This window comes from Ammospiza caudacuta, chromosome 10 (assembly GCF_027887145.1).
Source record: "Ammospiza caudacuta isolate bAmmCau1 chromosome 10, bAmmCau1.pri, whole genome shotgun sequence".
Taxonomy (NCBI): domain Eukaryota; kingdom Metazoa; phylum Chordata; class Aves; order Passeriformes; family Passerellidae; genus Ammospiza; species Ammospiza caudacuta.
The window spans coordinates 14,908,306-14,931,917 of NC_080602.1; the positions used below are offsets into that span (position 1 = coordinate 14,908,306).

A 23,612-nucleotide genomic window follows, 5' to 3' on the forward strand; every position below is an offset into this window, starting at 1 on the left:
CACACCTTGTTCTGCCTCTGGAGGAGACCTTGATATCCTTCTGGGAGGATTCATCATCTGATTTCATGTCATCTGATGAGGGAGGTTCATGGATGTTTTCATCCTTCTCCTTATGTTCAGACTTGATTTCTGTTGGACCTATAGCCACAGACTGGCTCTGTAAGCCACCCGACAGTGCTGCAAGCAAGCAGAGAGCAGAGAGAGAGTCACAGCACTGAAACTGTGCCCAGGACCTCAGCAGAGAATGGCACTGAGGGGCCAGGGCCGAGACAACAGGAAGAACTAACAGAAACAAGAAATCCTGCTAACACTGCTGCACTTGGACATGTGTCATGGGTTATAAAGCAATCACAGCTCACAGAGCAGCTTGATTGGTAACAGCTTAGTCTAAGGAAAACACTGTTTGAGACAAAAGGACATTGAGTGAAGTAAGGAAATCTGCACCTGATATCTGGGCTGCAAACTGAAGGGCAAAGCTGCACTGACATCGAGGCTTGGGTTTAGGCTGAATGTGCAACACCCCCTAAATGGTGCTAGCATGCCAATAAAAGGAGCTGACTTCTGTTTTCTGCAGTTTACTTCTTCAGCTAAAAATGGAAGGACCTGTAAACACGGGTGTGGAATGACCTCCTTCCCTTGGCTGTGCTGAACTCTGCTCTCAGCCCACTCCACAGCTCTCCTGGCAAACTGGGAAATGGCTGCAGCTCTGCAAGGGCATCACGGCCCCTGAGGCTGCAGGAACGTGGCTGTAATGTAGCCTTCTCTTGAAATTATATTGGGATAGTTGAGGGATGCCCTCAAAATTGTTGCAGGAGTCCCTAACAGTGGTGGTATATCAGACCTGTTATTAATTTTCATTTTTCAACATTATCTATGCCCCTATCCCTTGCACTGATGACATTTTACCAAGATCTACAGCCTCACTGGCTCTGAACCACTGCAGACTCTGTACAGCATTTAAGCCTGGAAAGTTACCTCTGTAGCTGTCTTGTGTTTTATGATTTAGTTCTGTGCTCTGAGCAGAAACTGTACTGGGAAGAACTGAATGGTTGCTGTTGAGGCTGACACCTTCTTCCCGGTGAGTCCCAACCTAAAGCAAGGCAAAGCAAAGATTTCATATTAAAGATGTGATTCAAAGAAATAGTCCAAAAACAGAAGTTTAAAACACTGGAAGTATTTGAAACACTGGAAGTATTTGCTGGATTAGAGACCCAACTTTAGATTCTTGCTGAATAAAGGAAAGATTTAGTTGGTAGATGTTGTTATACTGAAACACTTGATTAGACTTCCTGGACTGGGCTGTGTCTCAAGCAGTGACCAATCCTGTTTGGAATAAAATAATCCAGGTATCTAACTATTCTTACCACCTATTTTTTCATCTATTCCTTCATAATATATCATGAATTAATTTCTGAGCAGCAAGCATTGAGATGAAGAGTCTTGAAAAATCCTAATTTTGCATAAACTTGAATTAATGATACTTATGTGAGACAGCTTTGAGTGTGCATACCTAACCTGAAGAGGCAACTTGTTAAAAAACTGCTGCTCAATACAGAATACTGTCATCAACTTCTATTAAAAAATATTTGGTAGAGAAAAAAGGGGTAAGGATACACTGCCTGTATTTAAATAATTTCCATTTAAAGCTTTTGATTTCTAAAGGCACAAAAGTTCTTAAACATCTATAATACAACCAACATAATACAATTAAACAGTTAAAAATGAACAAAGACGAGGGATTCTACTATTATTTGTATAGTTACAAAAACTGGCTACAGATGAAGCTTTTTATTGGAACAGTAGCAAACATGTCAACTAGAAGATTAAGCCTTTAATTAAATAGGTTTATTGCCTGGAGTTACACATGAGAACCACTGTTTTTCAATAAATCCTTCAATCCTAGTAAACTGCTGAGCTTTGAATCCCTCTTGAGTAATTAATGCAGCTTTTACCTTTCATGTCTTAGTATGGGTTTTACCCAGAGAGAGATAAATACCCTTATGCAAGTTTATCCTTTGTTTAATATACACTTGTTCCTGTAAGCTAATGCATAGGAACAAAAAAAGAAAGGGGGAACCCCCCCTCCCCAACAACCCACAACTAATATCAGGTCATTCCGGGCTGCTATTTGTATCCATTGTTCTGCAGAAAATCTCCTCTTGTATACTGTGCAATATCTGTTGCTATTTCAAGTATATTTTATCTTCCTCTGCGTGTAATAGGCTTTGTTTGGGCGAAGTTCTACTCCGGTACAGTCAGCCCTGCAAGCTCCTGCAGGAGTCATGAACTCGCTGGGAGGAAGGAGCTGCCCTGGGTCTTTCAGCCTCAGAGACAACACTCTTTACAACTGGAACATGAAATGAAGCTCATTCTCACACTGAATTTTTCAAAACTGAGTATTTTCCTAATTCTACCTTGCAGGTTGTGTGTTTTATTTTCTTCTTCTGGTCATGCTTAGTCCTAACACTTGAGGGTGCTTTTATTCAAGCTACAGACTATTAATTGTTTCAGGGCCAGGTTTGTTCCAAAATCTACTTCTTAAAAAAGGCAGAAATTTCTTAAAGCTGTGTACAAACACAGCAGCTGTCAGAACCCTGGCAACTTTCAAATCTAGAGCTAATCTAAAGGCAAGAGATTAGCAAATCAGTTCTGATAAAGGCAGAGACTAGATGAGAAATAAAACCTGAATTCAAGACCATGTTCCAAAGCTTTGAAACCAAGATGTACAAATTAAAAGCATACAATTTAGATTAACAGGATTTACACAGAAATTTTAAGAGCTAAAATGTTACCAAACTGACCATAACAGTGATTTTTATCTGTGATCTATGATATACCAGAAAATCCAATCTGGCAAACAAAAAACCCCAAACAACATGACTTGCTGAAAGTCACCGCATCCCAGGCGGAGGCCAGAAGCTCTGTTTGCTACAGTTACAACTGATCGGTGGCTACTTCAAGCTACCCAAGATTCAAGTATCTTAAACGCCGAGCTGGAAAATTTGGTTTGCTTTCCTTTCCTTGGACTCGCACGGCATAGAGAAGGGGCTCTCCCATCTGCATTTCAATGGAGCACAACTCGGGCTTCCTTTAAGTCTTCTGAAAGGCGTCCGGGGCCATCAGCTCCGCGGCGCTCAGAACAAACAAGCTCTCGACGTGTTTTATCGCTATTATTTGTAAGCGATTCCCAGTCAGGCGCTTTCCTAGCGCCAAGGGCCGGCTCCGGGGGAGGAGCTGCCGGCGGTCCCGCGGTGCCCCGGTGCGGGGATCGCGGTGCTGCGGCGGCTCCCGAGCGCTCCCCATTTCCATACAGCTGCCCCGGCCCGGCCGGCAGCGCGGGCTGTGCGGGCACCGGCCCGCGGGACCCGCGGCAGCTCATCCCCAGAGCAAACCAACTCGGAGCGAATTCATTCTCTCCGCCGCTAATCCAGCCTTGTTTCCACCGCCTCCTCCCTCTCCTCCCTAGCAAAGCTCCAAGCTTCCCAGGCACACAAAATGGGAGACAAACGGAAGGCCGGGCTCTGCCACACCGCAGGCAAGCAGAGCACACGTACAGAGTGCGGGAGAACACAGCGGTGAGGAGCGACCGGCGCGGGCACCGAGCTTGGGATGGGCTGTGAGCAGTAACCAGGACAAACACCGTGCTAGGGATCTGCTGAGCCTGAGCAAACAGCACTCGAGATCTGCTGTGAGCAGTGACCAGGGCAAACAGCACTCGGGATCTGCTGTGAGCAGTGACCAGGGCAATCAGCACTCGGGATGGGCTGTGAGCAGTGACCTGAGCAGGCACTGCACTCGGGATGGGCTGTGAGCAGTGATCAGGGATCTCTTGTGCAGCACCCGCTCGGTACCAACGCATTCCCATCACTGCCCTTTGCCTGCTTCCTCCACACAATGCCAACCCAACAGAGGTCTGGTATCCAGTGCCATCACAAAAAACTTACCCCTCAGTAACCCCAGGTTGAGTAAAACAATAGTACTGTCACAACACTGTACATTGTTGTAATTTACCAGGTCAACTGTATTCATTTCTATGCATTTCAAGACTTGCACACAGGACAATCTGCAGCCCCACTGACACTTGCAAACTTAAAAAACTCCAAACCTGAGGGCAGAACATATTTCGGTTGATTTAAGTGGTAACATTTGGGATCTGAAACCAGAAAACCAGTTAAGTATTTTAGGCAACTAAATAAAAACTAGACAAATCATGGGCAGTGATGACACACAACTGCATGTAGGAGAACTGAGAGTGACACGTGGGGAAAGGACATCTCTGTCCTGTTAATATTGGTTCTGCATCTCACACTTTAGTCTGATTATTCATTCTGAGCACTTAGCACGGAAAGCTTTTGAGAACTGGAAAACAAAAATACCACTCTTGGTCTGAGTCTTTGAACTTTTCAAGCCCTACTAGCTGGTCAGTTTGGCTATGGTCATTAGAACCATTTTAGCCAAGGTGTGCATAATTAAGGCAAAGAAAAGGGCTTTGTAATCAAGAATTTTACACTTCAGACAGCACAGAGCTGTTCAGTGGCAGCACAATCTCCACAGGGAAACAGCAACTCTGGAAGGGCCTGAGCAAGAGCAGAGGTTGGTGTTGGCAAAGCTGCTTAACTGGCCTTTCACGCTTCTGCTGGAGCAGGCACTGGGCACAAAGAGGGAGATCACCAATTTTCTTAGATTCCTGTTATACCTGAAAAAACCCTCTGACTTAGAGATTAAGTTTCATCCTTAACTGAGTTTCCAGGCCTTTTATTTATTTATTTTTAATCAGTTCAGGCTGTTCTTTTTCCATTGTATTACAATGACAAATAAAAAGCAGCTTGAATAAGAACAAAAAGTATTACTTCTTAACTTTTCAATAATACATGAAATAAAATACAAATCAACTTCAAAGGCCAGTTAGCAAATATTTGATGAGTTTGAGATATTAAAAATCTATTTGAATAAGTCTAATGGCCAGCCCAGCTAAAAAGAAAACAAGGCCATTCAGAGCAAGCAGGAAATGAAGTCAACTAGAGTTGTAAAATAAATCTGGCTCAAAAATTAAGCAAATGTTAAAATAAAACCATGCCTGGTTACACTAATTACATAAAAAGGAGTTAAATTACTCATTTCCTAGCTCCTTCTGCCAAGATCATCATCTTCAAGGGAAATTAAATTTATTTTTTTTCTACTTTTTTTTTAAAGAGCAAAAAGGTTTTGTGCAAAGATCCCACCCTCCTTCAACAAGGAAGTTTCATTTAGTGCTGAATTCCAACGAACATTTCTTGACCCTATGTCAAACAAAACTTCAAAAATAGGTAATCACCGTTATCAATGTTGACATTTCTCACTATGTTAGCCCAATACTCATTATTTTCTTAAAATTTACTGGATGTCATCTCAAGTAAAGCAGTATTTAAATCTGGAATGAAGGCTGGATCTTACAGTTCAGGTCGTGTGTCAAATGCTCTGCTCTCCTACTTACTATTTAAAAAGAACACTACAGTAAATAAGAGTTTGAAATGAACTGAACTGGTTATTGAAGAAGAATTACCCCTGGTACCTGGGGGGCATTACTGCAATGCAGTCATCACCAATAAAGCCCTCAGCCTGCAGCACAGCCAGATGTGGCAGCCCCTGCCCTGCACCTATTTCAGGACTCCATCCTCAGCCAGGCTGAGCTCCTGCAATTGCCAGTGATGTCAAAGGGCACTCTCTGGGGACTGGGCAAGACCACAACTGGATGCCTTCTGTTGGAGCCAATTATTCTGATGTAACAAAATTAAGGTTAATCCAAGACATTCTTTAGCTGACTCACTTTACAAGCCAAACTGATCTGCAAGCTTGTTCCACCAAGTGAGGATGAAATGTATAGGCAAATTTTTTTTTTTGTTTTCTTAATTTAAATTTATTTCTAACAGACAAGCTTCTGTCAGTCAAATAATTAGATGATAAATTAGGTCTGTATTACATTTAAGTTACACAACTACATTAAATTAGAGAAGATCAAGGAACTTCTGTCCTTTTTGGAGAGTCATTTTCCACTGTCTCCTATTTTAATAAAAATTGAGTTGATAAAATATTTATTGTAACTGATTTAAAAGAGAAATTGGTACTTTTAGGTACATTTTGGCACTATCTGGATTTATTTGACTATGCCTGGCTTAGCAGTATCAGAAGGTTCCTCAAGTCACAGAAAAAAATTGTCACTGCAGTTTCAGTCACTCACTTTACACCACATCAAGAGCAGAGGGGAAAAAAGTTTTCTTTTGTAGGACTAAATTTCAGTCTACCCTAGAACACGGTAGAACTTTAACAACATTCTTTAAATATTAAATCTCTGTAGGTACTATGAAAAAATTCAAAAGCAGTTATGCATCACTTCTTTCATTACTAAAAGTAACTGTGAACTTGTATAGAAAGCTGAAGTTGGATGTGCAATTGGAAAGTACGCCCTCCCCAAAGCCCCCAAACCCACGCAGCTTATAGAAAGCAAGCAGTTCTTTTTGATGTTTACTGCAGTGGTCCTGAAATTAATATAAATGGATGTTTGACGTGCGAATGGGAGAGCCTGGAACTAATTCTGTTTTATAGAATACAAACCCTTCAGCAATTGGGGTACCTAATTATTTTGATGATAGGTGAAATTTTGCCTTGATCACACAGTACCCAGCTGTGAATCTGTTTTATAACAGAAAATTTCACAGCATGTAACTGGTCTTTAAAATTACGCTGTAAACATGCAAACACATGGCACCACTAAAACAAGCATGTTTTTAAAAGCTCTTTTTCCTTTAAGCATTTTTGAGAAGGGTGGAATGAAAAGGAAGAAAAAGGGAAGTGAGCAATGCTACAAATAGATCTGTTTACTGTGTAATGCTTTTAGCATATTTCTGATCTATAAAAAGCTCAACTACATTTTTTCGGAACAGTTCACATTTTTAAAGAAACAAAAAGAGATGGATTGAATTATTTCACCCTTCTTGGGGATTAATCTGAAAGTAGTTTCCTTTTCATTGTTACTTACACTACAGCTGTGTTCAAACTCCTTTTCGTTTAGAAAAAAAGTTTAAATTTTGAGCCTGCGCACACTATGGTTCCACATTCCAACAGCTTCCTCCCAGTCCTCTGCCAGCATCTGCTATTGAAGACTAGTTCCAATTTACAATAAACAGCTTTTCCAGACCAGAACACTTGAAATTCAGTCCTTCTCGACTGCTTTTCCCATTCAATCTCCCTATTCACCATTTCAAGGAGAAAATGGTTCTGCCAATTATTACACATCTGGAAAAAATGCATGTATAAGCTGAAACGCTCTCAGCAGAAAGTTTCAGCTTTCTGCATATGGTCACAGCAGGATTTTATGGGCCACTGACCAGGCCAAAGTCTAAGTTTTCCCATCTTTTTCCTCCCCCTCATTTCTGCCCACCCCCACTCCAACACTCTAATTGGAAACCCATAGCAGGTGCAAGCTGTCTGCCATCTTTCCCTCCACAAGAATCTCAAGTGGTTTCTTCCTGATAAATATTAGTCTTCCAGCCCAGCTCTGCCTCAGCAGGCTCTACAATAGTTTCAATGCATTAGCTGGAGTTGCTTTGCATAAACATACACATATTTCATAACATCATTACCATGGATGCTTGTCTGCTGGCTGTTACAAGGCTGGATGCTCCATAGTTTGAGTTCAGGCTTCCAATTGGCCCATTGTGGGATGGTCCCAACAAACTGTGGATGTCTCCATGGGCAGCTGAGAGGCTCGTGGAAGGCCCCACGGCGTGGTTCCGCAGCACGTGGATGGCATCATCCAGTCTGTCCAAGCGATCCTCCATCCGGGACTGCTGCAAGAGGGACAGCAACAGCCATTACTGGATAAATCCCCAGGCTCTCCCACCACAACAGAGTCTAGCTTGGAGGTATTAAACATAGAAGATGAAATGTGGTATCAAAATAGTATCAAAAGATTTTGAGAGCACCTACCAGCACTACAAACAAACAGGAAAAAGAAAATATTATCTGGAGATTTTGTTCAAGATAGCATTCATTCCACAAATAGGTGGCAGCTTTGAAAGTGAAGCTTATTATTAGGTTAATGTTACTCAGCTGCTATTATATTGCATGAAAAGAAAAAAAGGAATTGCTACAAAATAAGCTAATGCAGGACAAGAAAGAATGATCGTAAAATCAGCCTCACCATGCTGGAAACAATTAAGAGAGGCAGTGGTTTTTTGAGAATCTGCATTACAAAAAAAACTGGACGAAACTTCAAGTTACCATTTTTTTTAAATGGACCTTTAAACAGATTAGGTATTTCAGAGATAAAAGCGAGTTGTGTTACTGTCAAAGTCTGTCTTAAAATTACTTTCTTTTAATTACTTTCTTTTATTAAAAGGGATACCAAAAAAAAAAAAACCAAAGCAAAACCAATTCTGACATTGCAGCTCTAGAAACTGAAATAGCAGGATGTTGGAGTCAAAAGATGGGTCACACACTACACTAATTTAAGTTTTTAATGGGGAATCCGAAGGAAGTGTTAATTGAAACACAAAAAGGCACCATCTAAAGTGAAATAGTACCTCACAGACATCCTTTAAGAAGGACATTGCATCTTGCAAATGCTCGTGAAGTTGCTGTTCAACTCGATTTTTCTGGCAAAGTCAAGACAGAACAGGAAGCAAAGCACAGGTTAAGATTAATCCAAAAAAGAGGTGAGGAAACAGCTGATGTGCATGTCAGCAATAAATTGTTAGTCAAGTTAATGCAACAGAGATCTGATTATATTAAGATAAGAAAAAGCTAATATTTAACACTGCAGTTATGCTAGGATTCTAAGATGTACATAACCATTATATTTAATTGCAAAAATACTGAAGAAAAGAAATCTGATTTAACTTATAATTTATTCTTGTTAGACAGAAAAAAAGAGAAATTATATCTGTGGAAACTAGAAATATTAAGCAAGTAATCAAAACCTTCCCTCAAATTTTCCCTGTTTCCTTCCCAATATTGTATCGGAAATGTAAGAAGGAAGTCAGTAAGTGAAATCCTCTGCTGAATCCTCAAAAGAAGAAAATTTACAATGCTGTAGATTACTGCCTGTGTGTTTTTCTGTAAAATGTTTAATTAATAAATGAACATTCCTGACAACAAATAATAATTACAAATAAAATGTATTAATACTTTAATAACAGTGTAATGCAAACAAGCCCTGGAGACAGCCATTTGAGGGAGAGAGGGGGAAGCACAAGTAAATGCGGAGGCATGAAGTCTTTATCTTTCTCCAGACTGAACTTTAGATAAGAATTAGCTATGGATTTGTGAAAAGGTACCAGAATCTCATAACAGCGCTTTAGCACCAGCTGTCCTCAGCACAGAAGCCTGATGCCCAAGGAACAGATGGTGAAAGACACACCCTGCACGTCTTATATTGTTCAACTGAACAGGCCATTTGTTAGCAAAGAATTCATTTGTAATGCTATCCTACTGTTTCCTTTAATGATATGCAGGATTTATACAAAACCAAGCCTTCAACTCCTAAGTAAAAAGTACTATGTTGCTTTCACCAATTCTTACCAAGGAGTGTAGAGAGTTTTCATAGCTGGGAGATGAGGGGGCTTGTCCTCCACTCCTCGACCACTGACTGGCACCTGTCAAAATTGTCTAGGTTAGTGCACAGATTTACACAGAAGTGGGAAGCAGAGACTGTATTTCTCAACATAATTAAACCCAACATATTCTGCATAAAGGTAAGCTAACATATGGGTATACAAAGGAGGACAAATTCCTTCATTCTGCCTTACTGAGGGATAATTTTTATATCCTGGCATCTGCAGGGTTAGATCACTGTCAGTGACAAAAGCGGTGACATCGTCCAAGTACTTCAATATTAAAAAGTGGACTAAGTACACACACACACCATATTTGAAATACCTGCTTCTGCATGTGTCACCAAAAAAGACCTGCTGAATTCTTCTTCAGATTCTGTTCAGTATATGAAGGTATATGTATTTTATATTGTTAATATAAATACACAACAAAAATATTTGAAGTCATCAAATAGGCACCAAGTTAAGGAGAACTGGAGAACCATTTTTATGACACCTCTCTACTAAATGCAAAAACTTAAAACTGGATCTAAAAGCTTTATCTAGTCTAGTTGTATACCATACCATTTTAGATTCAGAAGAGTAAAAATATATCTAAGTCATTCCCATTTGGTATTTCAGATATACTTAAGGTAAATCACAGCAGAAGAACTCGATTGTGCAACAAATTGACAATTAAATTCGTATTACCTATACACTTCAAATTCAAAAACACAGCCATTCTAATCTGACATAAATATACCTAATTATCATGTAATTTTTAAAAATAATTAGATGTGAAATGTAATAACTAATAAAGCAGTACTTTTAACACAAAGCCTGAAGTAGTACAACATGCATTTTTCTCACCAACTAATAATGCATCTTTTATAAAGATACTACATGAAATTCTATGGCCATTAGAGACAGCTTCCTTTCAGCCATACAAATGTAATAATAAAGCAATTACATTAATAAATTATGGATATACAATCCAACTCAGCTCATTAAAGGAAGAGCCTGTGGGCTTGTTCTTTCAATAACAGCCAGAGCTGTGCGTCTGGAAAACTGGGAAAAGGTTTAATAACATTACAGTTCCTTTGTTCAGAGAGCTGCAAGTAGTTACCTTTTAAAGACAAGGTTTTATTTAACAAAAAGAGTACAGCTTGCATAGCTATTAAAATTACTAAAATACCTAAATATTTCCTTTCTAATTAAAAAATAATAAAAATCTCCTATTTCATGAAAGTCCAGAGCTGCCATAATTGTGCTGGAACTCTGTTTTAGAATACAAAGAATTCAGTGAGTAAGTTTATAATTACCGATTTTCACTTCACACAGCTACTCTGGGTCTGGACCTGTAGTCTCCATCTGCATTGTTCTCATTCCTGAACTTGGGAATAATGCTTGGAGTCCCACTTATTTCTGCATAACCGTTAATGAAAAAACTATGGAGCATTTTGGTTTAGCATAATGTTCAAATTTTTCCTTGCCCAGAACTCCATTTTTAGAGACAGGACTGTGGTCAGGAGCACTGCTGCTATCAGAACTCAGAGTACTACTCCCTGTAGCACAGGGATTAAGCAGGAGGGTGGCCAGGTGAGCAGCAAGCAGACTGAAATCCTGTGCACCTCTTCTGTTTGTTTGGGGGCTTTAACTGAAGAAAGTCCTATTTCTGCAGTGTAAGCCCAGAACAAAACTGTGAGTGGGGCATCTCACGAAGGAGACAAAAAGAAAAGAAGGGAGGGAACAACCAACTCAAGTGTGACCTGCAGCTTTCAGTGACACCTCGGCAGCGCCGGGGCTCCTCCCGAGCGGTGGCACTCTGCCTCCATGGCTGCACGTTGCCAGATGGCACCGATTTCCTGCTTGCCTCATTCCACTCCCCCTCCTAGAAGTTTGTGCATGAAATCCACCAATTATGTTAAAAAGCATCCTGGCACCACAAGCCCTGCAATTAACAACTGCAGCTTTTAGGGCAGCACCAACACAGCAGCATTAAAAAACAAATAAGCCAGGCAAGTGTTAGGATTTACAGGGGTCACCGACAGCAATCACTGCAGTATTGTTCTTACCCCCAGTCTCCCCAACACTAATCCTCTGGCTCCCCTTTCAAACACACTCAGAGCTGCAGAGGCTTTGCATCCTCAGAACCCACCAAACCTCCTGAATGCCTCTGATCCTGCACAAGGATTCTTAAAATACCGAGGCTCCCACCATTGAGATGCTTATATAAACTCCACATGCGTGTACACAATCATTAAAACTATGCAAGATGCTCAGCTCTGGTCATGTTTATGTAAAATTAGAAATTAAATGAGGGCAAGGCAGGCAAGACATGCACTATTGTCTCATAATACTTGGGGGTTTTCATCAAGTTTTTCTCCAAGCTTTTACTTAACTGAATTAAAAAACGTCATTAATCCTCATTCAGCAACGGAAGAGCCAAGGAGTCAGTCATGAGCTTATGAACCCCAAGGTCTCATGACATTGGTCTGTGTCAGTGCTCTCCCTGGTAAACACAGTACTCCTACCCTAACTCACAATTAAAGCATGGGCAAATTATAACTTAAGCAATCTGTAATACTATGAATGCTAACTAAACAAATACCTAATTGCAAAAGGGGAAAATGACAACGAAGGCTAAAATGCTCCAAAATATATTATTTCGGTACACATAAAACATTTGTTTTATCTGCAATAACTTTTTGGGTCAAGACAGAAAATGGCTACCAGGAGTATAAATAGCAATAAATGCAGTAGTAATTACTTCACATTGTGCTTCACCGTGTTCTTAGTGACTCATCTGGGAATAAAGATAAAAGTCCAGATTCATAAATGAAGGTAATTAACTACTGAAGCAATTTACCAAAGGCTTGATAAATTCTGTATCACTGGAATTAAAGGGGATGGGAGGGTATAAATGTGAAGCAGATGCTAAGTTTGAGCCTGAAAAGGACTTCACTATTATTTGTTTATGTCTACTACTGTCTTAACCATCAGAATCCAGAATAAGGAATGTAAAGTGCAAATTTTGTACATTTCATACAGGTTGCAACAGGCAAAGACAATAACAGCAAAAACACCAATTTAGTGACGTCAAATTTGTATTCTAAACTCAGAAATTAGCTAGTGCTTTCACGCTTACAAAACGAGGTGCAGTATCTCATTAGGCAACTCTTGAAAAAACCTCTTTGGGTTCTTTATAATTTTAAATACTTGGAAATGTCAGAACTTCTTTCTTCCAGCCACAAAATATTTTCAATACTTGCTTTGATGTTAAAAAGAAAATAATAATAATTTTCTGGTCTGATCTGCCTCTTCAGTACAACAGAATACACAAAACATTTTTGTCAACTGTAATCACTAAATCAAAAATCCCATTAATCCCATCATTACTCAATTCAACATGGATTATTCAATAATAGAAAAGAAATGCCCAAAGCAGCTGCTCAGGTAAGCCATGTCAGATATTCATTAATCCATTACATCCACAGAAAACCAGAGCAGTGTCCATTAAATAGGAGTGAAGCATGAATGATGGAGGCTTTGAGTGACACTGCATATAAAGATATGCATATTCACAGCCATATGATTATGACTGCATTTTGCATGCAATACCTTTACTAATTTATTCATCTAGATTACAAAAGCATTCAGCTAAGCTCATTCTGTACCCTTTTCACCTTAAGGTAATTTTATTGTTTTATAAGAAGCACAACATTTACAAAAAAAGTGACCAATGGCCAGAAGCCTGCAGGGATATATTAAAACAACAGAGAACACGGGAACAGACTGTTGCATAAATGTTAAATAATTTAACAAATTGCACTATAGGAAAGAAGAGGGTTAAAGTTACATCATCTTACTTGTAATTCTAGTTCTTTGTTAAACAACAAATTTAAGTCAATGGAGCTTTCACAGTCCTCTCTATATGGAGAACAGCTGTTCAACTTTTACTAGACAGCTGAGGCCACAGTGTCTGTGAAAGCTGCACTAGCACTAATAGCTGTAGGCAGCTGCCCACAGTTCATCTCCACACTGGAATGCTTCTTCCCACATTCACACTACAAATGCACAAAGCACAGGTGACAGAGGTGCCTGCAATACACAGCATTTATTTTAAAAAATGCCAGAAATTCTTCTCCCAGAGAATGAAAACATTCATGAAATATATGAATGAAAAGCTATCTTGTGTACAAGTTGGATAGTCTCATAGCCTACTATATTTTCATTAGAGGAACACACATCTGCTGTGTTTGTCACTGAAAGCTGCCACAGAGCTTTAACATATAGCTCAAAAAAACCCCCAAATCAAATCAAATCAAATCACTCTTCTTTCTCTCAACAGTGCAAATCCGTACAGATATCTTTATAGCCCTCATATGTATGGTCAGTTAATGCTTCCAAACATTATTTTAATTTGCTAATTTTCAAAGCAAGTTGCTAGGACTCAAGAGAGTGCCCCTAACAAAACGTCTATGAATCTGGATTTATAAATTTTCTTTTTTACAATGGAAAAATAACCAAAATGCACAAGCAGTTATGCAAGGAAGTTAATGCTGATTTCCAACAGGACATTTTCAAAACCACAAGCAAGGTATTGACAAATGACCAGTCTGTACCTGTAAGAGGCGATGGTGACCCAACTGGTGTTGATGGATTCGATGGAAAACTACTGCTGGTATGATCAGGAGAATAAATCTGATGACAGACAAAGAGATTACATATCAATATATGTTATAATACACAGGAAAAACGCTATTAGAATTCTTTTTCATGTTTTAATTGTCACTCTTGATTCTGGATTGATAAAAAATGCAATTTGATCCTTCAATCATAGCTCTGCTTTATTACACTCAAGGCTCTAAAAATGTCCAAAGAACTTTCATTTTCAAGCAGCTGTCCAAATAAGCACAGTCTGTATTTGATAGTGACACAAGTATAACTGACCTTCCTGCTCATTTAAGAGCAGCAGAAATTACAGCCTTTTTGTCTCTGCAGGGGAACGGTTCACATAAGAGTTCACAGTACACAGCTAATTATATCAAACAAAACTTCAGGAAAATGCCAATGAATAATGACTTTCCAAATTTTAGAGAGAGATTTTAGCATTCAACACATGTTATCTGCTAAAAATTAATCCTTCACATAACACCAAGAAAGCATTCAGGCTCTCTTATTATTGGTACCTACCAAACAAAAAAAACTTGAAATTTTGTTCCTCTTGCAATGTATTGCAGCACATAAAATGCTTCTCTCGTATTTCAATATCAATTGGCCTCTTGAGATACTAAACTTACAACGATTCTTTTCTTGCTAATAATGAAATTAAAAACTACTGGTAAAAATAGAAGACATAATGCTTAAAGCTTTAATTAAAAACTAAAATCTCAAGACACTGGGAAAATTCATTTTATGAAGGGATTTTAATAGATTTAGAGGCTGACTATGGACTTCAGAACATATTTTTATAGGTCATCAGTTCAAACCTGTTTTACTTGAGCAGAGACCAGGATTTGTTAGTCATCAGATGGCAGTTAAAAAAATCTTCACTGGCAGTGTGGTTGATGTCTCTTCACACAGACAATATGACATTTCAGCATTTAGCTGACAATAACTTCATTAAGTTCCATATTGTATTTTCTGAACTGACAAAACCAGGACCTGATAGACCACATGCTCCTTCCTGGTACATTGTACTTTTCCATTAGAAAAGACCATAATGGAAATGCTTCCTCCTTTTCATACATGCTAGAAAGGAAATATATTTAGAACAAACTACCTCATACTACCGGAGGAAATTCATGCATTGTACATCAGCACAAAAATAAATCTTGGTGTCAGTATAAGAACTGCAGAGAGTTTCAGACAGATAAGATACAGAAAATTAAAATAAAGTCAAAGGCTACAAAGTTTTCTTTGAAACTGCTCATTTTTCACAGGCGTACCTGCCAATTTTATTTTGCTGTATTTTATAACAGGGAAAATCTACAGTACAGCAAAGCCTCAACTAAAATACGAGGTCAGAATTCATTCTGCATGCAGTCCCTGGCTGCCGTGCTGTTAAATGACCAATGATGAACAACCCTGACACCTTCTGCCAGGCTTAAACGGTAACATGACTCATTTTACAGCAACAAATGAGACTCCTCCTCCTATCAGTCATGGTCCATTCCAATCAGTGGGGTGCCAATATGCCAGGGTCTAATGAAAAGGCTCTTAGACAAAAGCTGCACAATTGAGAGCCTGCAGAGCCAAACCTCGGAGCTGTTAGTCCAATTTTTTAAACACTACAGTGTACATTTCAGTTAGGCTTTGTTATGTTAATGTTATTGAGTCTAAAGCAACAAAGAAACTTAATTCATGAATTACTTTTAGAAGTCAACTTCCCTACATTTTCTTTTCTTTTGTGGAGGGACCAGTGGCTATTTAACTACCGAGACGGTACAAAGGCCTTTACCCCAGTGCTGAGGTAGGAATCAAAACATAAGTTATCACAAAGAGGTCTGATATAATCAACAAAGTTAAACAGTCCTCCTGTTTGATCTCCTCTAAATTAAAGACCAAGTGTTTTGATTTGGCATTAGGCAATGAAATAAACCAGATGTTTCTCCTGCCATATAACCCTCCATGGGCACAATCTTAAAGGGTTATTGTTTGGCAAATGTTCAGGGAAACACATTAGAAATGGCACGAATACCCAGATTTTCTTTTCTTTCTATCTATACTAGTTCATTATCCAAACTAATGCATAATCCACAGGGCTTTGGGAACTTTGTGTAAATACTTTCATGTACAATTCTCTTTCTTGCCTACCCTGAGATTAAGACCACAATTATCCAGGCTTAAACCTAAAATAAAAGAACCTTTGCAAATGTATTATCTGGCCTTACATGTTTAATCACATACTATTCTGTATGGTCTTTAATACCTAAACTGAAGAACAAATGTCGTATCCTCTGATGTTTCACACATGAAAGGCCTATTGTGAGATGTACATCAACAGAATTTTAGAACTAGAAATTCCTCTCAACAGTTGCAGCAGCAGCATTTAAAGCCAAAAACAGAAAGGAACGCAGTGGCATCTTAGGGGAAAAAAAGGCGGCACAGTATTTGAATAAAACTTTGTTCAAACAGAAAAATATTCTTGATTTCTTAGCTGTCAAAATTCATGTGTGTCAGCTTCACCTGCAGGAGAGCTCAGCTCCCTCCTGGGCCCGCCGCAGCCGCGCTCTCGCCGAGGGAGCGCAGGGAGTGTGCTGGGTGCGCGTGCTGCGGGGTGCGGGGGAAGCAGATGGATGAGGCGAGGGATTTGAAGTGTGCAGACTATGGCATGCACTGATAGAGCAGATGGAATGCATCACCATCAGCTATGACAGAAATGATTTATGGAATGACCTGGCTGCTCCTGCCAAGCAACAACACGGGATGACAGAAAGAAGTTTCTATGACAACCAGAGCCCACCCACCAGTTAGATTAAACATTTCTGCCCTGACTTCCACTCGCAATATATTTAGTTTTTCCTCAAAACATCAGCCTGGCTTTCTCAGCTAGTGACTTGGACAAAAATACCTGAAAGGATGAGAAAATCATTTAGAAAAGGAGAGCAGTGGAAAATGCCACCAAGTCCCGCAGGTCTAACTGGCCAGCGTGTCAGACTTAACAACGAAATCTTGTTCCGGCTGCAGAACAGCAGACACCCAAATACATCTGCAGAGCAATGAGCAGCCTGCAGTATGTGAGCACTGCCATTTCTAGGAGGAAAAACGATCCCAGCTCTTTTCTGACAGGTCTCAAACAGGGCAAAAGGGAGCGTTAACTGCCCTCTGGACTCCCAAATTGTTATCTACTTGCTGAATCCCTGAAAGCAACAGGGACATTTTTCTCCTCAAAGCCAGCAGGTCAGAGTTCTCCTCCCCAATATGGACATTACAGACATTATCAGATCTGGTAATCTTTTAACATATGACCCTCTGAGGGATGCGAGGGTAACAGGATCTGCATGAACATGCACATTTGCATTCACTGGTATGAGGTGAGGGATGCAGAACCCGACACAGGGACGGTCATTCAGGGCTGCAAAGTTTGCTCTATACAAGAAATACAAAGTGCTTCCCCAGCCACCATTCCTAGTTCTAAAAATTTCTGCTGCTGTGTATCAATTACTCTTTTATAAAAAGCACATCAGATTGCAGTAATGAAAAAATAATTACTGTATGCATGCATATGGAAACAGAACTTACAGTAGGTTGAAGACACTTACCATGTTTTACATTATTCCAACAGGAGTTAAAAGTTTAAATTTATGCATATAAACCATTCTAAAGGCTCTTCCATAGATTATAGCTATACAATACAGCATTCAAAACCTCTCAGTTTTCTAAGGCCATTGAGAAAACATTTTAAACCTTGAGGCAGGATCTGCTCTAAGACTAATGTTAAAAATATTTGACTTCGCCAAAAACACTACAGAAAAAATATTAAAATCAACTTTTTGTGATTATCTTTTACTTTGTCTAACCAGCTTTATAAACCAGATCTGCCTTAAATCTTTTGATCACCTGAAGAAAAAGCAATTCAGAATGAGTCTTGTTCAAATAAAAGCCTTTTAGCTTGCATTTAAAAAGGACATTTTTCTAGTAAAAGAAATTGCATCATAGTATATTGTCTTGCCTTCATATGTGAAAATTCCTGATTTGATATTATGAAATGAATGACACATAAATAATAGATTAAAATATGTTTCAGATCTGAATATTCTAACTGCTACTTACAGATGCCAACGCCTTTCCAAGTGCATCACCTGTCTGTGAGCTTCCAGCACCATTTCCTCTGTTTCCTGTAATGTGGAAAGTAAACCCAACACTTATTTTTAAGGCTGAAATTTTATTTACTTTTATTATTTTATTCATCACATAGAGTTGAGCAACCACTTTTTAAATTGATTTTCTGAGGAAGTCAGTGTCAATAGAATCAGTTCTCATTAGACTTAAAAATTTAATTAAAACAATTAGATTTACATTTAGATGCTCTTCTCTTGAAAGTCAAACACAGTACCACTGTGATAACTTAAGGACCAACAAGTGAAAGCAGCTAGAAAAAGACAAATTATTTTCTTGGATCATAGTCTAATTTTAATGAAATATGAAAAAGAAAATCAAAATCAGAAAATTACATTATTGCAGCTCATTTCTAAACTGCTATCATGAAGTGCTGCACGTTTAATTAATTCTTAAAGCCAAATTCACAGAACAGTTCCTTGTGTGTCTCCTTGCTCCCCCTGCTCTAATTCCCTGTGTTGTGCTCTCATCTTTAGTTTAAGAAGTCCCTGAAAAGCTCTGATGCACCAAGCTTTCTGTCACCCCTGCTCTCAGTTGCATGTCAGCAGCTTTGCGTGCCCTTTTGCTCCACACACCATTAAGCCAAGAGGAAGTCTGAAGCCCTGCCAATTGGAAACACAGAGAGGAACTGAATCCTCAGAAATATCTGCTTTGCTGTAGAAGACAGACCCTTTAAAAGCAAATCTTCTTTCTCCAATTATCAACTTCTAAAGCCAAAAAATGTATTGAATGTGAATGTAAGCCATTCACATCAGAAATCTCAATAATGCAACGCTCACTGTTTCCAAGTTTGTGACAAACTTGGATTTTCCAGCCTGCATTTCCCATGCAGATTCACTAACTGGGTTCTGTTTAAAGATCTTGGTCTAAAACATGTTCCCAAATCAAAGCTAACATAGTCACCCTAACTAAATTCCACTTCCTTAAAATGAAGCTAAGTGCAAATCCTATCGAACCAACACAGAGCATCTACAAGCATTTAACTTCTACAGCCATATCTCAAGACGAGCAAGTATGTGCAAGGAACAGATGATCATCCTCTATTTCTTTCTTCCTAGGTGAGCACAGAGGAGGCTAAACCAGCCATCATACTGGCTACTCTGTAATCTCTCAAAATGTTAAGAGAGGAATTTACGATGCACTTTATCAACCTCCCCTTGGAAGCAGCCTTCCTGCCTTTCTCCAGAGCAGCTCTGCAAACTTCAGTGCCAGAACTGCCTACAGGGCCCGCACATGTACTGAACTAGGGAGGGACAGTGGCCACTAAGTCACACCCACCCAGTCCCTGAGCACAGGCTTGACTGTGAAAGCAAATAAATGGCAAAGTCTTAAGCTGACTGAAAAACAATTTGCCTTATGTCAGCCATACTGAGGATAGAAATATCACAGTGGTGAATTTTTCCTGATCTACAAGCATGTCATAAATCTTACTAATTTTGTGCGTCATGCAGCCCTAAATTTCATTTTCTTGTAAAATGAAAAAAAAAAAATCAGGAAGAACTTTTTACCCAGAATATTATCTGATCCATTGACAGGTGGAGTGTGTGAGGCAGCTACATAAGGTGAACTGCTGGTACTGCCACGATGGAAGCTGGACATCGGAGGAAGACTGGCATTTATATCTGTAGGTGAGACTGAGTGGGGGGGATAGCTCTGCAGAGAAGAGAAGCAGACATAAGACATTAACTAGTCCTTAGATAAATGTTGATATTTTAAGATACCAAACACGTAACACCCAGCTCTTTATTACAGAAGAAAGGGACTCATCCAACCTCTGAATGGACCACTACACAGCCAGATTTTTATTTATACAACAGACATAACTAGAAGGACATAAATCTAATAATACACAAAGTTTGTGATTTCTAACTAGGTTTTTACCTGACATACATGAGCAGCAAACGAGAAGTTAATTCTCATCAGTTAGATCTCCATACACAGCTATAAACAGATTAATGTGAGCTGAGTCTTACCAAACGGTCGTGTGTGTGCAGGCTGCCATAACTGCCGGACTGGGACATGTGGGAAGAGGAGCCTCCAAGCATCCCACCATAGCCAGGCTGGCTCATGCCATTGGATGAACTCCAGAGGTCAGAAGAATTGTGGGTCCCATCTTTTTTTGTAGTATTTTTTCAGTAGAAGAGAAAATAAGAAAAATGCACTTAATGAAGAATACTAATTTCTCTGTTCCTTTACAAGATTATTTGAAACAAATACAGAATTCAGTTACCGAGACTAATATCAGTGGAGAAATGGTGACCAGTTTATACTGCATCTTCTATTTTCATACCACCACACTGTTGCTATATTTATTTTTAAAAAACCAAAGAAACAACAGAGGCTTTATAGCTGAAATATAATCCAACCACAGCTGAGAAAATACCACGCACTTCTGCTAATTACACAGACCTTCAGCAAGGCCAGATTTAAATCAAGAGTGTTGATAAAAAGTCCAGACTGAAAGAAATAATAAAAAAGGAGGTGGAGGGATAAGAAGTTTGGCCAAACAGAACTCATCATAAACATACACTGCAAAACATCTATTTATCTAAAACAAGCAATTTATAGTGTAAGATACCCTAGCACCACAAAAATATAAAAACATTTCAAAATAGCAGATTTAAGTAGCTGAAATGACTACATTACATAAGCCTCAGCCTGTGTGTCAGTGCAGTTTCCCTTCCCTTCTGTAGCACAAAGTGAAGTGCTCTGTGAATTCCTGTTCTGAGACACTGAGCTCTCAATGTGCTCCAAACCCTCACCAGACTGCAGCACGAGCTAATTGTGTGACGTGAGGCTGAGGAAATGGATTCTGCTCTTGTTTCGTTCAGTGCAACCCCCTTTTCTCTGGCATGCTGGATATACAAGCGTTTGAGAACATAAGACTGTTAGCTGATATTGTACAGTCAAATTCCAGAAGAGTCAATAAGCCCCCACCTCATTTTTCTCTATCACTCCGGTGTGCTGCTCTGAAGCCCCTACAAATCAAAGGATGGGAATTCTGTCCATCTGGCCTGGTGTGTAATCCCTTTAAATTTCAGTCAGCAATCAATGTCATGAGAAAAACTTTACATCAACAGACAGTTCCCTTCATCTAGCTGTTTCAAAAGTATATAAAACCTAACCACAGGCTCTAGCACAATACGCTCTCTTTACACTTCTCCATTCACCAGTAAACGGTGTCTGACTGCAGATTTCTGCCTAAAGGACAAGTGACATTTTACCCACCTTGCATAAAGAAAGTGCTAGCAAACATACTGCTTGGTGGCTTAGGAGATGGGTAACTTGGAGATTCTCTGTTGAAATCATCAGAACTCGGGGATGGTGCATACACCTACATATTGGAGGGCAATAAAAGCAGGTTAGCAATAACTGGGTGTCGTGCATAAAAAAAACCACAACAGCATACAGATATAGAGAGAGAAAGCACAAATAAAAAAAGAACAGTGTAGCAAGCTGCAGCATTTGTTGCCCTTGTTTTATTTGCTTTTTAGCAAGTTGCCACAGTACAGAGGAACTACAGTAGAATGATCCTAACAACACACTTTCTGGTGTGCCAACTCAGCCAGGTGGCCTGATAAAAGCCTGAATGCTGATTTTGCTTTCTAAGTACATGACTCGCACAGACTTGTTGCTCAAGATAAAAAAGCAAGATAAAACAACTGGGCCCCAAACAAATTTTATTTTAAAACAACTGTATGCCTATTTGAATATTTAATTAGCTGGCATCCCAACAATCAGAAAGAAAAGAACATCCAGTGACAAATGGAAAGGTTTTAATGCAGCCGTTTTATCACCCATTCAGAAACTTGCACGCCTTTGGAGAGCCATCAGAAACAGACGCATGCATGTCCTCAGGAATAACCCTAAAACTGCAACACCGACATAATTTTCACACTGGCCTAGCATTAAAGAAAAGCAATACTATTGTTTTTTCAGTGTTAACACACCAGTGGAATGCCCGTTCTCAACTTGTGAGCAACAAATATTCTTTTCAAGTTAAAAACATAACATGCCAAATAAACATAATGACTCAAAGTCTTTCACTGCAGCAACTCTAAGAAGAAATATAAAGTGTATTCAGGAATAAGTTCCGTAAAATGAACAAGGCCCAGCATTCACAGAGTCGAGGACTTTACCCATAAGTAGTTGTTCTATACTGAATATTGCAATGATTAGTGTGTGTTAGAAGAGAAATTAAATAAAAAGCAAATTAACATATACGACAGCAAAAAATATAAAAAATGTAACATTGAAACTGGAGCATCTTTTTCCTATGAAGTAAAAACTGTGGTATTTTTAACTGTTTATCTTATTTGTTAAATACAGATGACTTACTAAATACATATATGATGAATAATTTCACAACTTTAAGGCTTATATAATGCAGCTTCAAAAATGCACTGTGCCCTAACATTCAAAAGTGATTATTTTGATCCCCTCCTATGCATGTACAGACACACATATGTTTCTACGGCATTCACAACTCTCCCTGGTCTTTCTGAGATGTTGTTTACCAAGCGCGAGAAGGGCCAGGAAAACCAAGCCAACCAACAAAAAAGCCTAAATTCCCCTAAAAAAAGAACCATTGTCCTCCCAGAGGCGGACTGTTCTGATAGGGACATTGAGGATAGTGAAGTGGGCAAGTCCCGCTCCATTTGCATCCCAATCCCCCTCCTCCCGCTGCCGAACGCTTTTGCAGCCCTGCTGTTGTGGGAACAAATGGCCGGGATGTGCCTGAGCCAGCGCCTCTGACATCACCCGCGCCCAGGCACTGCGCTCGCGGCCTCGCTCACAGCGGCACCATTGCAGCAAAATCCCTGCAATCCCACAATGGTGGAACCGGGACAAGGGCACAGGGCACAGCTGTCGGGATGAGCCCTGCAATGAAAAGGGCAGCAGGTAAACAGACACCTGGTTAGGAGGAGTCAAGTGGAAAATACAAAACTTTAAGTTACGTGCTTGTTTACCGTTGGTTTTTATTGAAAACAAATGAAATTTTTTTCGGAAGGAAAGCTTTTCGGAAAGCTGCTCAATATTTTACTCGAAATTTTTCAGTTTATGGAATAGACGTAAAATAGAGATGCTTACCAGACCTGAGTGACAGAATGACAATACATCCTGAGCAATGTTCGCAGTACATATGTATTTACTCTATATGATGAATGCATGTATATTCCATGCCTGGGACATATTTTA

The 23,612-nt window shown here is 39.4% G+C and overlaps 1 protein-coding gene across 14 annotated transcripts in view; it reads right to left on the minus strand.

The window, feature by feature from the left end:
- The window catches only part of TCF12 (transcription factor 12), a 159,629-nt gene that overhangs the window by 8,011 nt on the left and 128,006 nt on the right, over nucleotides 1–23,612 (minus strand). For 8 of the 14 annotated variants that reach the window (XM_058811318.1, XM_058811317.1, XM_058811314.1 and 5 more), the window contains 10 exons: nucleotides 21,642–21,747; nucleotides 20,387–20,526; nucleotides 19,922–20,066; nucleotides 18,348–18,412; nucleotides 14,195–14,273; nucleotides 9,559–9,632; nucleotides 8,562–8,633; nucleotides 7,620–7,826; nucleotides 976–1,090; nucleotides 6–177 (listed from right to left, as the gene is read on the minus strand). In XM_058811318.1, coding sequence (XP_058667301.1) covers nucleotides 6–177; nucleotides 976–1,090; nucleotides 7,620–7,826; nucleotides 8,562–8,633; nucleotides 9,559–9,632; nucleotides 14,195–14,273; nucleotides 18,348–18,412; nucleotides 19,922–20,066; nucleotides 20,387–20,526; nucleotides 21,642–21,747 — 1,175 coding nt within the window. The remainder of the gene's footprint in view (nucleotides 1–5; nucleotides 178–975; nucleotides 1,091–7,619; nucleotides 7,827–8,561; nucleotides 8,634–9,558; nucleotides 9,633–14,194; nucleotides 14,274–18,347; nucleotides 18,413–19,921; nucleotides 20,067–20,386; nucleotides 20,527–21,641; nucleotides 21,748–23,612) is intronic. The other 6 variants (XM_058811320.1, XM_058811319.1, XM_058811325.1 and 3 more) reach the window with 3 other exon arrangements.